The sequence below is a fragment of the Miscanthus floridulus genome, chromosome 10 (assembly GCF_019320115.1).
Source record: "Miscanthus floridulus cultivar M001 chromosome 10, ASM1932011v1, whole genome shotgun sequence".
Lineage (NCBI taxonomy): Eukaryota > Viridiplantae > Streptophyta > Magnoliopsida > Poales > Poaceae > Miscanthus > Miscanthus floridulus.
Window position 1 is genome coordinate 50,850,792 of NC_089589.1, and position 16,841 is coordinate 50,867,632.

Genomic DNA, 16,841 nt, shown 5'->3' on the forward strand with positions numbered 1-16,841 from the left:
AACGGCTCCCAAGGAGCACATGAGAATCTTGATGATGTAGGTGATGAACCATTGAGGGACGCTATGAAGAATATTTCAGTGAGAGACATCAAGCCAAAAGATAATGTACAAGTCATTAACCGACCTTCTTCATCAAGTGTACCACAAGATGGTGAAAAAGATGGGAGAGTAGAAAATGAAGATACTCATATCTCCCATGAGCAAGTGGTGGTACAAGCACAAGATGTTGATGCTCCACAACCTCCTCCTTAAGTGGTCAATAGAAGAAATACACCTCTCCTACAAGATCATCCACAAGATCTCATCATTGGGAGTCCATCAAAGGGTGTAATGACTCGATCTTAAAAACTTACTTCATTTATCGCTCATCACTCTTTTGTCTCTTGCTATGAGCCTACCAAGGTAGAAGAAACTCTTAAAGATCTGGATTAGATCAATGCCATGCATGAAGAGTTGAACAACTTCACTCGCAATGAAGTTTGGACTCTTGAAGAGCGACCAAAAGGTGCAAGAGTCATTGGAACAAAGTGGATGTTCCACAACAAGCAAGATGATCAAGGTGTTGTTGTGAGGAACAAGGCAAGACTAGTTGCAAAGGGATTCTCTCAAGTTGAAGGTTTAGATTTTGGAGAAACCTTTGCACCGGTTGCAAGATTAGAAGCCATCTGTATCCTTCTTGCATATGCATCACATCATGAAATGAAACTATATCAAATGGATGTGAAAAGTGCATTCTTAAATGGCTTTATTAATGAACTAGTCTATGTTGATCAACCTCCCGGGTTTGAAGACCCTAGATATCCTAATCATGTTTATAGGTTATCCAAGGCACTATATGGGCTTAAGCAAGCCCCAAGAGCTTGGTATGAGCGCCTTCGGGATTTCCTTATTGAGAAGGGCTTCACCATTGGGAAGGTCGACACCACACTATTCACCAAGAAGCTTGATGGGCATATCTTCATTTATCAAGTATATGTTGATGATATCATCTTTGGATCATCAAATGAAGACTCATGCAAAGAATTTGGTGAATTGATGTCTAAGGAGTTCAAGATGTCAATGATTGGTGAGCTTACATTCTTTCTTGGTTTTCAAGTCAAGCAAATGAAAGAAGGCATCTTCATCTCTCAAGAGAAATACACAAAAGATCTTCTCAAGAGATTCAAGATGGATGAATGTAAGCCAATCAAGACCCCAATGCCTACCAATGGACATCTCGACCTAGATGAGGGAGGTAACTCGGTTGATCAAACTCTCTACCGTTCTATGATTGGTAGCTTGTTATATTTAACCGCATCTAGGCCCGATATCATGTTTAGTGTGTGTATGTGTGCTAGATTTCAAGCTAGTCCTAAGGAAACACATTTAATTGCCGTAAAAAGAATCCTTAGGTATCTTAAACACACACCAAGCATTGGCCTTTGGTATCCCAAAGGAGCTTTATTTGAATTAATTGGCTATTCCGATTCGGATTACGCCGGATGCAAAGTTGATAGAAAGAGCACATCCGGAGGGTGCCATTTGCTTGGTAGATCACTTGTGTCTTGGTCCTCCAAGAAACAAAATAGTGTGGCTTTGTCCACCGCCGAAGCGGAATACATTGCCGCGGGTGCTTGTTGTGCACAAATATTATACATGAAACAAACTTTGCTAGACTATGGAGTAGTTCTAGAGAAAGTACCTCTTTTGTGCGACAATGAAAGTGCGGTAAAACTTGCAAATAATCCGGTTCAACACTCTCGCACCAAGCATATAGATATCCGCCATCACTTTCTAAGAGATCATGTGGCTAAAAATGATATATCACTAGAAGGTGTAAGATCCGAAGATCAATTAGCAGATATCTGCACTAAACCGCTAGATGAGGCTACATTTTGTAGATTGCGGAATGAGCTCAATGTACTTGATTTTAGTAACTTCACTAAAAATTGAGCTTGTGTTGTCCCTTGCATTCATTGTAATATACAACATGCTTAATTTGTGACAATGCATACAGGGCTTGTCTAACATGGTTAAGATAACCGCCGAAAAGCATGTGAAGAAGCTTAACCTTGGATCAAACTTGACAAGCAACTAGATTTACTTACAAGTATTGCATATGCATGAATGTTGTTTTGTCGTTTTGTTCCATTTGCCCTCTTGTTGCCTATTTTCTTAAAAAGAATTATAGCCTAAGGCAAAATATTTTGAAAAATATGAGGGTTTGAGAGAGGTCACTCACATCAGTCCCAATTGGTGTTTATTTGGATCTTATTCATGTTGGGACTTGATTGGGAATAGGCAGCACGAAGGAAGTTTGAAGATTTGCTGGAAAAGGTGCACCGGACGCTGCACCGGACGCTGCTGTCCAGCGTCCAGTCAGTTCACAGGAGGTGAACTGCTGCCGAAGGAGTGACCGGACGCTGCGTCTATGCGTCCGGTCAGGAAGGGATCTAGCGTCCGGTCGATCGAAGGAAGGACAAGTTGTACTGACCGGACCCTGCCTGCGTCCGGTCATGGACCACCGGACGCGTCTGGTCCCGATTCCAGATGATTTGGACCTCTCTGGAATCGATCGGACGCTGGGTGGTAGCGTCCGGTCGCTACCACCGGAGCGTCCGGTCAGTGGTTCTCGCGCGTTTTCAGGACTCTTTTCCGTTTCCTTCTCTGTCGCGTTCGGGACCCTCATTTAACCGCGCCTTCGGGCTCTTTTCTTTTTGACCTAATCCAGATAGCCCCCAGTGCCGCCGCATCCCGCCGTGCCCTAGCCCGAGCCGCCGCCAAATCACGCCGCCGTAGCTCGCCGTGCCGCCGCGCAGCAAGCTCCGCCCGAGCCTTCCCGCGCGCCACCACGCCAGCACAGCCCGCGTCGCCGCAGCTCGCGCACCACCACGCTCGCCCGGCCCTCTCGCCACCACACCGCCTAAGCCGAGCCCGCTGCAATCTTCCTGCTGGTCATCTCACGCCGTGTGGCCTAGCCCTACCCCCTCCATCGTTGGTAAGACCAGATCAATGCTCCAAATTCAATTTGCCTGTGAACTTAGATCAACTGCATTGTTTTTATTCCAAATCGTATTCAGGGTTTTCGACCTAACCCGAGCCAGTTCCGAGGATCCCCCGCGTGTCGCCTTTTCTTTTCTCGGTTCACCGGATCGTCAGGTAGCTTGCCCGTCGTCTCAATTTCGTACCTACATTGCTTGCTTCCTAGGTTTTCGCATCTATTAGATATATTATATTTATTCGTATATCCATCTATTCTATCGTGCAGCGGGTCGGTTCCGTTGTGGTTCTTCTGGCAGTTGGCAGTCAACTCGGAGCCAAGCTCGCGAGTAAGGATCGAGGCCAAGCCTCGAAAGCGGCAGTTTGACAGTTGATCTTCATCAGCGGCAGTTCATCATCTTGTCAGTTCAGATGGCTCGCACCAAGAACGTTGGTGGTGGCCCAGGTGATGATGATCGGAGGCCCCCGCCTCGCCAGCCAGCAGGATCGAAGGGCAAGTCAACCAAGCAGGTGACATCCAAGAAGCGGAAGTACCCCGACGCAGAGACAGCGAGAGCAGCAGCTATTGCAGAGGCCGTAGAGCGTGCCGAGAGAGGTGGTGCCCGCAGCGGAGTTGTCATTGCAGATCAGCCGGTTTCACCAGCAGTGAGAGCAGCGCTTGAGGCAGTTGAGCATCGTCACGGTAGTCCAGCTGGGACTGCCATGCTTGCAGGACGATGGGTTGCCATTGAGGAGGGTCAGTCAGCAGAGCAGGAGCCAGTTCAGTAGTCTTAGGAGGGCGAGCAGGCACAGCAGACCCAGGAGGGCGAGGAGACAGAGCCGGCACCCCACCTTCGCCGCTCTAGACAGACCCGTGTACCAGTCTCACCGAGGCCGCCGACACAGTGGAGGGGATCACGTCCACCACCTAGACCACAGGGTCCACCTCCAGTGGTTCACCTCGACTTGAGGGCCACCACAGCCAGACAGGTTCAGCAGCTGCGATTTGTAGAGTTTGAGGTTTGGTTTCCTCCGAGGAGGGATGAGAGAGCAGCTGAGGGTTTCTACACGCCACTGCAGAAAGATTTCTACAATGCTTATCTCAACAGTGGGGCAGTGTTCAGATCTCAGAGAGTCTGCCGCATAGAGTCTATTGTGGCAGCAGCCGGAGAGCACATTCAGCCTTACTTATCATATCTGCCAGGCTTGACAGATTTGATTGGACGGATGGGAATATATGTCCCATCTTGGGTTCATCAGTTTTATGCTTCACTCTTCATTGATCCACATCACAGATTTATTCACTTTGCTTTCAGAGGCAAAGACTACAGAGTGACGAGTGGCAGGGCCAGAGAGATACTGAGGCTATAGGAACAGCCTGTCAAGATGCATGAGGTTTGTTATGGACAGCAAGAGCCTCCTAGGCGTCCTCATGGAGGGCAGGTGCCCCCTACAGATTTAGTGCGACATTGCTTCAAGGAGCCCTTTGGTGAGGGGTCGAGCAGGAACCCTAGTGACTTGACTCCTACAGCGAGAGTGCTAGAGGCCATTATCAGGAGGACACTGCTTCCTAGGTTGGGATACAGGGAGGGCCTGACTCACTTACATCTCTGGCTTCTCAATGCCCTAATGCAGCAGACATTATTTGATATATGGGACCTCCTTTCAAAGATGGAGGATACAATAGCTGAGGGATTCAAGGGTCGCAGGTAGCTTCCCTATGCTCACTAGATCACATTTCTCATTCGCAGGGTAGTGCTTGATAAGCCCCCAGGTATGATGGATGAGTATACAGGTGCCACCACAGAGTTCCCAACTTACAACCTGTCATAGAGGATCAGACACAGCACTCCTCAGGCACCCAGACAGCCTAGCCGTCGTCCCGATGTGCCAGAGTCCGTAGCTCAGCAGGATGAGATTATCAGAGGGATTGCAGCCACTGAGGAGGAGGAGCTAGAGGCACAGCAGGAGGTGAGCGAGTATAGTGACAGCTCTGACGACGACTACTAGCCTATTCCTCAGATGCCTCCATGCAAACACGATGCAGAGGCCGGTAGCTCTAGTTCTGCTCCACCTGCTCCACAGACAGACCCCGCTCTCATTGCTATTCTTGAGCGGATGTAGCAGACACAGGATAGACAGGCACATGAGATAGCTGCTACTTTTGCTCAGTTTTAGACTCGACAGGACGCGTTCCAGAGGCAGCAGCAACAGATGCATCAACAGCAGATACTCTTGCAGCAGCAGCTTATGGGTTTCATGCAGCATGTAGTGACAGCTCTTGGGGCCCCACAGCCACAGCCTTCGCCCCAGCTTGCTCCGCCTACCACCACTTCGACGACTCCAGCTGTACAGCCTAGTGGGCTCTAGAGTCAGGGACAGCCTCTAGCTCCATTCGCTTCACCTACAGTTTAGGTGTCCTAGTGGTTGTCCTCACCGGTGGTCGCCCCGCAGTTCACTCCATATCACATGGGTTTCTCACCAGAGCAGTCACCCTCGCTATTTGTGCCTGACACGTCAGTCTCCAGGAGTATTGGAGCATCTTTCAGCGAGTTGACCGGCATGCCTACTCCGCCTCATATGCATACCGCCGGTCCGTCTACAGCAGCTCCAGCTATCATGACTACTCAGAGGCTCCCCTCGTCTGTCGCCTCGTCAGATCCTACGACAGACATTCTAGCAGCTTCACAGGCAGCACCAGCCCCAGCTCAGACCCAGACCGCTTCAGCGACACTTCCTGCTACAGAGGGTCAGTCTGTACAGAGCTCAGGGTCAGATGATGATGGCACTCAGTTCCAGCTTGCTCCACGCACTTCAGCGCCCGGTTCGTCCGCTGCAGCCCCGCCGACTGATCCTTAGGTTTTGGTGTTTGACGCTAAAGGGGGAGAGGGAGTTCGAGTATGTAGTCTCAGGGGGAGCTACATTTAGGGGGAGCTAGTTATCTAGTATTAGCTTATTATATACATTTGGAGTTTTATTTGTGTGATACACTATTACTTATGCATTCATGTGTTTACTTTCATGCATACTATTATATATATGTGATAGTGCTATCTACGTGATTGTGATATATGACGTGTGCTTTCTACTTCACATTATTTATATGTCATATCACTTGTGTAATGCTCATTTACTTTTGCTTCCGCGTTTATACTTCGAAGCAAATGAGCTTTGTTATTAGTACTCATGCTTAATTCATATCCTTTGAGTACAATGTGTTGGCTTGGGTCATATAAGCTTGACTAACACTTTTGTTCTTACCGACAAAAAGCTTATATGAACCAAGCCTGTCAAAAACCTCACTCTTTCACATACTCGAGGTGGTATTGTCATCAATCACCAAAAAGGGGGAGATTGAAAGCATCTAGGCCCCTAGATGGATTTTGGTGATTAATGTCAATACAAGATTACTATGACTAACGTGTGTTTTGCAGAGGCAATTAAGTTAGGTCATGGTAATGGAGATCAATTGGGCAATTGAGTTGGTCATGCCCCTACGATGGAAATCGTTTCGGTTTTCAAAGGATTGACGACAAGGTTAAGGACGACTAGTTCTAAGTGTCGATTGGAGTTAGAGAGACACTTAGAGTAGTTTAGGACTTTGTTTTTCCTTTGGCCGTACTATTAAGGGAGGTATGGACGGGTAGCTTGACCTAGTTGAGTCTAGTGAGTTAGGTGTGGTGCACACTTGTTAAAACTAGCTCTAGGTAGCTCCTATGAATGCCTAAGATCCTTTGGAGCAAACTTCATTCACATATGATCGAGAGTTGGAAGTGAATGGAGGGTCAAATACTGACCGGACGCTGGCTCCGGTGCGACCGGACGCTGGCCGCAGGGTCCGGTCAGTTCATTTGACCAAGGAGAACAAGTCTGGTGTGACCGGACGCTGAGGGCCAGCGTCCGGTCGACTCCAGTAAGGGTCCAGACTTGAGAAAGTGTGACCGGACACGTCCGGTCAGTACTGACCGGACCCTGAGTATCCAGCGTCCGGTCGAGTCCAGTAAGGTTCCAGTAAGGGTTTTATGCGACCGGACGCGTCCGGTCAATGCTGACCGGACCCTGCCAGCGCCCGGTCAACTCATTACTACTGGTTCGCAGGTTGAACTAACTGGAGCGTCCGGTCAACACGACCGGAGCGTCCGGTCACCCCGCAGAAGCTCATAACGATTCGTTTTTCTGGCTGCCTTATAAATAGAAGCTCCACTCGTGTGTGGAGTAACTTTTGCTCATTCCAACAACTGAGAAACACGTTTGTGAGTGCCAAGAAGAGCAAGGTCCTAGTGAGGTGTTTGTGATTTGAGAATCCAAGAGAGTAGCCTCACTAGCAAATCAAGAGTAGCAAAGTGTGCATCCATCTTCTCATTAGGCTTCGCGTGGTCAAGTGAGAGTTCGTGCTTGTTACTCTTGGTGATCACCATCACCTAGACGGCTTGGTGGTGATTGGGAGCTTGGTGATCACCCGGCGGAGCTTGTGGGTGACCCAACTCAAGTTGTGAGCGGCTTTGGGTGATTCGTCACGACGGAGTGTCGAAGAATCAACCCGTAGAGAGCACTTGATCCTTGCGTGGATCAAGGGGGAGCTACACCCTTGCGCGGGTGCTCCAACGAGGACTAGTGGGGAGTAGCGACTCTCCGATACCCCGGCAAAACATCGCCACATTCTTTTCTCGCTCTATTTACTTTGAGCATTTACTTTGAGTATTTACTTTGAGCAATTCAATACTTGTTTTGCATCCATAGAATTGTTTGCTAGAGTAAGTTTGGAACATAGGTTGCGAGTTCGTTGTGCACTAGTTTGATAGAAACACTTTTCAAGGCACAAGGGGTTAATTGGGCTATTCGTAGGATTTGATTATTGCAAGAGAATTTAAAATTAGCACAATTCACCCCCCCCTCTTGGGCATCTTGATCCTTTCAATTGGGAATTACAGAAAAAAGTTGTTGGTTTAAGGCTGATTGATGTTTCTCATTCTGGTGAAAACATTGCTGATAGGATTGCTAGTGTGGTTGAGGAGTTTTGTTTGATTGACAAGGTTTTTTCTGTGTCTCTAGACAATGCTTCTGCTAATTCTAGGGCTTTTGAGATTTTGCAACCTATGTTCTTTGGCTATTTCGGTTGTTATCCTGCACCAACAAGAGATGATCCTAACAAGGTGTAGTATTTGTTTGTGCATCAACGCTGTGCATGCCATATAATAAATTTGATTGTTAAATCTGGCATGAAGAGGTTGAAACCTTATACTGAAGATTTCAGAACTGCAATAAGTTTTTTAAATTCCTCTAATCAAAGAATTGCATTGTTTAAGAACTACTGCACAGCTCAGGGTCTTAGACCTAGAAAGTTTGGCTTGGATATGGATGTTAGATGGAATTCTACTTATTTGATGCTCAAACATTTGCTGCCATATAAGGAAGTCTTTCATGTGTTCATTACATCAAATTATGGTTCTACTTTGTTGACTGCACAGCATTGGTATGTTGCTGAACAAATAATGATATTCTTGAAACTCTTCTATAATTCCACTGTTGTTCTGTCTCGTGTGTATTATCCCACAGCTCCACTTGTTTTGCACCATATGCTTGACATGGCTGAACACTTGCAAAATGCTGAAAGAGATGCTAATTTTAGAATGATTGCTACTCCTATGAAGCTTAAATTCCTTAAATATTGGGAGAAAATTCCACTCATTTATTCATATGCATTCATTCTTGATCCTAGTGCTAAGATGAAAGGGTTCTTTAATGTGCTTGAATTGCTTGCTAAGGCAACTGGATGCACTTATAGTGTGTACTATGTTGATGTCAAAGATGAATTGTATAAACTGTTTGCCAAGTATGAACAGAAATTTGGTGCAGTGAGGAGTCAAAGGGTTTCAGTCCCTTCAGCTCATACTGGTAAGACAAAACAGGCATGGGGAAGGATCTTTGGAGGTCCTGGTGAATCCCCTGTCTCTTCCCCCTCATCTTCATCTACTCCATCTGCTGTTAGTGAGCTCAAAGCTTACTTGGACAGTGACCCTGTGACATGTTATGAGGAATCCTTTGACATACTCCTCTGGTGGCGTGACCACAAGCTAACCTATCCAATCCTGCCGATTATGGCTCGAGATATTATGTCTGTCCCTGTGTCTACTGTCTCTTCGGAGTCATGTTTCAGCTGTACATCTAGGATACTCGAAGATCGGCGGCGGCGCTTGTTGCCTGAGCATGTTGAGATGCTCACCTGCATCAAGGACTGGGAACAAGGTGCAAGAAGGAAACATCATACACCTGAGGACCTGGAACTGGAGGAGGCATTCAACAACCTCTTCCTCGATGAACAAGGCGAAGGCAGCGGCACCGGCAGCGGCAGCGGCGATACTGCTGTTGGTGGTGGATAGAAGAAGAAGAGAAGAGGAGAGGTAGTCACTAAACTGAAACTTCTTTACATTCAAGATTTGAAGTTCATTATGTCTAACAAAGTAACAATCTAACATTGACATTTTGCAGGTACTTTTGGACTGTGAGTTTGTGACATAGCTGAGGCAGTGAGTGAGTCAAGGATCAAGGATGATGGATGGATGAACATGAACTTTTGTAATAGGATAGAAATAGAACTTCTTGCAGCTGTGATGTGATCATGTGAACTCACTAAGTCTCACTGTGACTTTGCCATTGATGTTGGCTATTGTAATAGGATAGAACTAAGACTTTGACAATTTAGAGCTGGTTGTACTCTTTTTTCCTTTCTAGGGTTTCTCACAAGGGTGAGTTTTACCTAGAAAGGTTTTTAATTAGGCAGCATTGCACAAACAGCTCATTTTGATATTATGATAATATCTCTCTTATGTCTTATTGTCTGTGAAATGGAATCTGTGAACTGTGAAATTGAATCACTTAGAAAATTTGATGAAAAAAGAGAGGTTTTTTGGCAGCCGGGCCATGGGCCGGCACGGCCCGGTGAAATTGGCCGTGCTCACCGGGCGGCACGGCACGGAAAAACGGCCCGTGGGCCGTGCCTTGGGCCAGAGGCGCGGCACGAGCACGGCAGCGGCACGGCACGGCCGGCACGGTGGCCCGTGCAGGCACGACGCCACGCCGGCACGGCACGGCCCGCCGGGCCACCGGGCCGGGCCGGCATGGCCCGATGGCCATCTATAGAGTCGAGTACGAGTAGGAGGGGTGCGTGATCGGAACAGTCAGAAGAGAGGCAGCGCAACTGGTGGGAGGGGTACTGCTCGATCCAATCGACTGTGGCGAAGGCTCTGTCAAGGCGCTCCAAAGGCGGGCGGTCCCTGCCGTTGGACCATGTGAACAAGCGGCTTGACAGATGAACTTCGTCTAGTTCTAAGTCGTCAATGAGGCCGCGAAACCTGCGCATGAGGCCGTGGTGCAGTCTGCCGTTGTTCTTGTCGCTGGCCTTGTAGATTAGATTGAAATCGCCACACAGCATCCAAGGACCCGGGCAGTTGGCGCGAACATCGCGCAGCTCCAGGAGGAACTCGGTCTTATCCGTCCTTGCTGTAGGGTCGTAAACTTGGTGATCCACCATGGTTCCCCAGGCCCATTGAGTGGCGTGAGTTTTACGGTGACAGAGAACCGTCGCACGTAGGGCAACGTTGCGCGCCACAGGTCGCGAAGCTAGGAGACAACGGCGCCTCCAGCGACACCTATTGCAGGGAGGCAAATGTAGTCGACATCAATCCTTGCTATTTCATGATTCATGGTTACAGAGAAGTTTGCGACTTTGGACTCTTGTAGACAGACGATCGAAGCCCACTACTGGACGACAATGTCACTAACTACGCTACGGACGCGCGCGACTGTTCAAGCCCTATGAGTTCCAAACTAGAAGGTGGTTGGCACTCATTGGGGAATCGAGTTGTGGCGACGTGCGTGAAGTGCTCAGCACAGTACCGCCGGGGCCCGCGATTTGCGGCCACCGCGCAAGGGGAAGAGCTCACGCATGGCTTCCCTCTTAGAAGATGAAAGCGGCTCCGTGAAGGTTTCTTGGAACTTGGTGGCGATCGTAGCGTCTGGCGTGCAGCTGGTAGTGTCTTCCGGACTCCACGTCCATTTATTCAAACAGGACACGCTTGGCCTGCTTCTCCGGCTGTGGGTCACGGAAAGGCCGACTTGGCTGCCAGGCGATCGCTGCGTCACGGCACCCAGCAGTCATTAACGTTCCTGGCGACGCAGGCGCGTGGCGGTGTCTTGATCAGCGGCACCTCCAGCGGCAGTCTTAGGGAGGCGACGAAGGCCGAGGCTGACTGCGCCACGACCGCCGTTGTAGTTGCTATCACCTCTGTCACTGTCATCGCCGCCGAAGTCCATGCCATCATCCGACGACGGCGGCGGCGTATGCCAATCTTTGAACTCGATTAGCCGGAGACGCACGAGATATCTGAGCACGGGCACCTCGTCGTGGATGATCTCGTGCGGCCTCAGAAATAGCGGCAGCCCGCCGTCGTGCTCCGGCACGACCATGATCTGGATCCGCAAGTGCCTCCAGGTTGGCGCAGGAGGATCCGAGAATGGCCTGAGCGGTGTCCTTCGACCTCGCGTGCGACAGGATGCTCTTCGTTCTGACGAGCACCCTGAACCTGAATGCACCGGCCGACCCCATGACCAGTCTGCTCCACCTCAGCCAGCGAAGGGCGAAGGGAGCCCCGACCGGATGTGGGGTGCCCAGCACAAGCTCGTGATCCTCAGGACGGGTAAAGCGTACAATGAAATCATCCGGCCTCGTATGGCACACGGTGGCTCTGTCTTCCGTGACGCCGGCCTGGTACCGACGACCATGGCCAGCAGGGCCAACGACAAGGCGTCCTCCGCGGTTTGAAGGGCTGGGGTCCGAGGCATGACGATGAGCTCCAGCAGGGGCGTCCTCGCCCGCGTCCGCGGCGAAGCAGGCGGAGCCTGGACCCTCCGCAGCAGTGAACTCGGAATGCGGCGAGACGGCTCAGGCGCAGGAGGTGGATCGGAGGCTCCACCCTCGACCGCGTCCTGGCCGCCGACAGCGGCCGTGCTCGCCGCGTCGCGCCCGTGCTGGCCAGGATCGCCGGCCGCCGGCTCAACGACCTCCGGCACCTCTGGCGCCATCGCCGGGGGCTCAGGGGTGGGAGGCTGGCATATCGGTGGAACCGACGGCTCCCTACCGGTGGAAGCCGAGCGTGCAGATGCCGTGTCCGCCGGCGAAGCACCCCGGCTGCGCGCAGCCCGACGACGACGAGCACCCCGCGTGAAACCAAAGGCACGCGGCGGAGAGCGGCCACGTTTGCCTTCCCAGCGACCAATGGCGGGGGTGGGGGCAGTCCCGCGCCTGGTGCCCGGCATCCCTACAGTTGAAGCACTTGGCCGGTAAAGTGCAGTCGGCGTGCACGTGATCTCCGGCGAGGCATTTGAAGCACTTGCCGATGAGGTTGGATGGTACCGGCCGGCGTGGGGAAGCAACGCGGCGCCAACGCCTCCTGCTCTGCACCGGCCGAAAGCCCTCTGCGTTCGGAGCGACAGACATCCTCGGGGGGTGGACGACAATGGACGCGAGGCGTTGAGGAATGTCGCGTGCATTCTCCTTCCGTGCGTCGGCCATGAAGCCCCCCCCCCCCCCCCCCCGACGGGGACGGCGGCGCCTACACCGGCGCGACGGGCGAGGGCACTGTAGAGCCTTCCCGCGACCTGACGAGGGGGGTGGTGCATCGGAGTCGGAGAAGTGTAGCCTCCCAGCGGACCCCCCCCCCCCCCCGGATAAGTGAGGAAAGGCTACGCCTTAGGATCGAGCGAGCTGGAGTGCAGGACGAGCTCGGCGTGCGCCGCCTCAGCGAGAGGGGCAGCTCAAGGAACGCAGATCTCCCAGCTGTGCTCCGGGCAGCTCAAGGAACATAGATCACATGTGGAGATGTCTGGGTTTTAGGCATCGTACGTCACAACTTGCTCAAAAAACTTCTAAATTTTTTACCACAGCCTCTACATGCGATGACACGACACCTCGACAAGTTTCGTCATTTTCGGACTTTGTTTGCATTTTATATAATTAAAAAACACTTTTTTAACAAGTTGGTGGTCATGTTTCGTGAAACAGATATTCGAAATTTAACGAATGTCCCCGCACACGGCCTCAAAATACACTAAAAAACATGAATACCATTTTTTGAATTGCTAAATTCCAATATTTCATGCACCTGCAGTTCAAATTTACTTTTTCGAGAAAAATTCAAGTAAACATAAAAAATTTAAAAAAATATACCAAAAAGTCATAGAAAAGTTCCAAATTGGAACATGTGCTTCAAGGTACTGTATAAATGCCACAGAAAAAATTTGAAAACAAAAAAAAATACTTTGCCGAGTGTCGGAATTGGCACTCGGCAAAGGAACCTCTTTGCCGAGTGCCAGGCTTGCAGCACTCGGCAAAGAATATTCAGAATTTTTTTTATCTTTCGGATTAAAAGAACCCCCTGAATTTCTTTGTCGAGTGCCCGTATCTCGGCACTCGGCAAAGGGCCGCCCCACTTAACCCTAGCGGGCCGGCCGGCCCGCTCCCACTCTCCCACTCTCCCTCTGACAGGCGCGCGCCCTGGCCCCGCCCCGCCGCCGCCGACCACCGGCGCCGCCAGACCTCTGCCACGGCCGGCCTGCGCCCGGGTCTACCCTCCCCGGCAGGTGGTGCGCCACCCCACCCCGGCCCCGCCCCACCGTCGCCCGACCTCTGCCGCAGCCGGCCCCGCCCGGACCTTCTCCGCCGCCGGACGCGGACCCACCGGTGGTGCCCTGCCCCGACTGCCCCCCGCCCCTGAACCACCGGAGTGGAGGAGCGGAGGAGCAGGGGAGTAGAGGAGAGAAGAGTGGTGGAGGAGAGGAGAAGGGAGAAGGAAGAAGGAGAAGGGAGGAGAAGGAGAAGGGATGAGGAAGAGCCTCGGCCGCCGGCCACGCCCCTCGCCGTTCGTCCCCGCCGTCGTCCCCGCCCCTCGCTGGAGACAAAGGTGACCCCGGCACCGCGTCGCCCGACTCTACCGCCACCCAAGGTATAAAGCCCCCCCGGTTGTCGGCCTTCGTGCCTTGTATGTCATTGACGGTCTTCGTGCCGTATGTGGATGTGTGGGCCTTCGTGCCGTACGTACGTGGATGTGTGGGCCTTCGTGCCGTATATATGCTGTCAGTCATCGTGCCAGCTTTTTTCTTGCAGGTTTTGGAAACCTCCCCGTACAGGGGAGGTTCTGCCGAAATTTTTAACTTATAGTATTATAATTCTTCTTTTGCAGAGCAGGACCCGTCGGAGGAGACCCGGAGTACGTAGGCGACCCCGATCGTCTTCGTTGGCACTGCGGTCCTGCTTGCACAGCGTCGCCTCGCCACTGCCCCGCTAGCCTGACTCCACCACCACCCTAGGTATAAATAACCTCTCTTCCTTATCGTTGTCGTAGATCGGTGTAACCCAGTTAGGCGTCTCCCGTTCAAAACAGATACGGTTGGAGGTATGCGGATCTTCGCATATCTAAGACCGTATCTGTTTCAGATTGTCCACTTTTTTGGACAGCCCACGGATGCGTAGATGGGGTAGTTTCCATGTTCTGCTTCGATCCGAGATAGAGTTTCAGCACCACCTCCCTGTTGTTCTCTAGATACACACTCTCCCTTCCAGGACGTGTATCGGGAGAATAGCGGGGAGGTGCTACCAAAATTCTGTCTCGGATCGGAGTAGAGCATGTAAACTAACCTCATCTACGCATCCGCGGGTGGGATTAGGACCTATCCTCACCCATTAGACAGTAGGCACACCTTTCAGATGCAATTGGTGGTTATATTACTCGCTCATGTATATGCTAGATGATGGATAACCGTGAGTGGATGTACACAGGCCGCCCAAGTTAGGCTGAAATCACCCCTGAATGGATGGACAAGACCGAGGGTTTCTTGAACCAAGCATTTGGCAAGGCAGCTAATGGAGCAAGAGACACATTCTATCCCTGTAGCGAATGCGGAAACAGGAAAAGAAAAACAAGGAAGATCATGGGGGAACATCTTTGCAAGTATGGATTTATGTCAAACTATACCCGGTGCGTGTTCCATAGTGAAGCCCATCTACTAGAGAGGAGGTGGTGAGACCACGCTTGGAGGCGTTTGATGCTGATGGCGGGGTAGCAGGATGGTTAGGTGACTTTCACGAAGCAACATTCGCTGAAAGACCTACGGAGGAGGAGGAGGAGAAGGAGGATGAGGAGGAGGAGATAGAGCCAACCGGAAAGGCATTCTACCAAATGTTGTACTTGGCACAGAAGCTCCTACACGAGAAGGCAACGGTTTCTCAACTAGATGCCATTGGACGCCTAATGGGGTTGAAGTCCCAGTACAACATGAGTCGAGCCTGCTTCGATGGTATGTTGGCAGTTATTGGTGGACTGCTTCCAGAGGGTCATATTCTGTCGAGCAGCTTCTACTAGTCACAGAGACTCCTTCGTGCACTTAAGATGCCGTATGAGCAGATACATTGTTGTTCGAAGGGGTGCGTCCTATTTAGGAAAGATCACAAGGATGCAAAGTACTGTCCAAAGTGTAAATCCTCTAGGTATGTGGAGGTAGACAAAGATGATGGCCAGAAGGAGCAGCTTGAGATCCCCATGAAAGTCCTATGGCACCTTCTGATCATACCGAGGCTCCAACAGTTATTCATGACCGAGGAGTCCGCGAAACAGATGACATGGCACAAGAATGGCATTCGATACAATCTTGACAAGATGGTACATCCAGCTGATGGTGAAGCATGGAAAAGCTTTAATCGCAAGCATCGTGACAAAGATCTTGAGGCCCGTAATGTACGTGTTGCGCTGGCAATGGATGGGTTCAATCCTTATGGAATGATGCCGGCCCCATACACTTGTTGGCCCGTGTTCGCTATCCCCCTCAATCTCCCCCCCCCCCCCCCGAGGTCCTCCTTCAACAGCAAAACATATTCTTGACGTTGATAATTCCTGGACACCCGGGAAACAAAATGGGTGTGTACATGGAGCCTGTTTATGATGAATTGACCAGTGCTTGGAATGAAGGGGTATGGACTTACGACCGAGCTACAAAGAAAAACTTCAAAATGTATGTTTGGTACCAATACTCTATGCATGACTTCCTGGCATATATGATATTCAACGCTTGGTGTGTCCATAGGAAGTTCCCATGCCTGGTATGCAAGACAACTCTAGAGTTCATTTGGTTGAAGAAGGGTGGCAAGTTTTCATTGTTCGACAAGCATCGACAGTTCCTCCCTCTTAACCATGCATTCAGACAAGACACCAAGAACTTCACGAAAGGTGTCAAGGTGACCGACCTTGAACCTCAGAAGATGACTGGTGCCTAGGTTCATGCTCAGATAGATGCTCTCGTGGTCAATCCACAAAAAGATAGTCGAAAGAAAGATAATCCAAAGAAAGATTGCTTTCTAGGATATGGTGTCGAACATATGTGGACTCATAAGTCGGGCTTGGAGAGGCTTCCCTATTTTGATGACCTTCTCCTTCCACATAATATAGATGTAATGCACACTAAGAAGAATGTCGCCGAAGCACTTTGGGCGACACTCATGGACATTCCTAACAAGACAAAGGACAACCCTAAGGCCAGAGTGGACCTGGCAACGCTATGCGATAGACCAAAGCTAGAGATGCTGCCTCCAAGAGACGGCAAGCCATGGAAAAGGCCTAAGGCCGATTACGTCTTAGAAAAGAAGCACAGGACGGAAGTGATACAATGGATGCAGACGTTAAAGTTCCTGGATGGGTATGCAGCGAATCTGAGGAGGGGAGCGAACCCAGAGACTGGTTGAGTCTTAGGGATGAAGAGTCATGAGTACCATATATGGATTAAGCGGCTTCTTCCGTCGATGGTTTGAGGCTACGTCCCTGAGAATGTCTGGAAGG

General features: G+C 50.6%; 1 protein-coding gene across 1 annotated transcript; it reads left to right on the plus strand.

The window, feature by feature from the left end:
• The first annotated feature begins 8,138 nt into the window (after window positions 1–8,138).
• On the plus strand, window positions 8,139–9,515 carry LOC136490205 (zinc finger BED domain-containing protein RICESLEEPER 2-like). Its single transcript, XM_066486681.1, has one exon. The coding sequence runs from the start codon at window positions 8,178–8,180 to the stop codon at window positions 9,336–9,338; it is 1,161 nt and encodes a 386-aa protein (XP_066342778.1). The 5' UTR covers window positions 8,139–8,177; the 3' UTR covers window positions 9,339–9,515.
• Window positions 9,516–16,841: the final 7,326 nt, after the last annotated feature.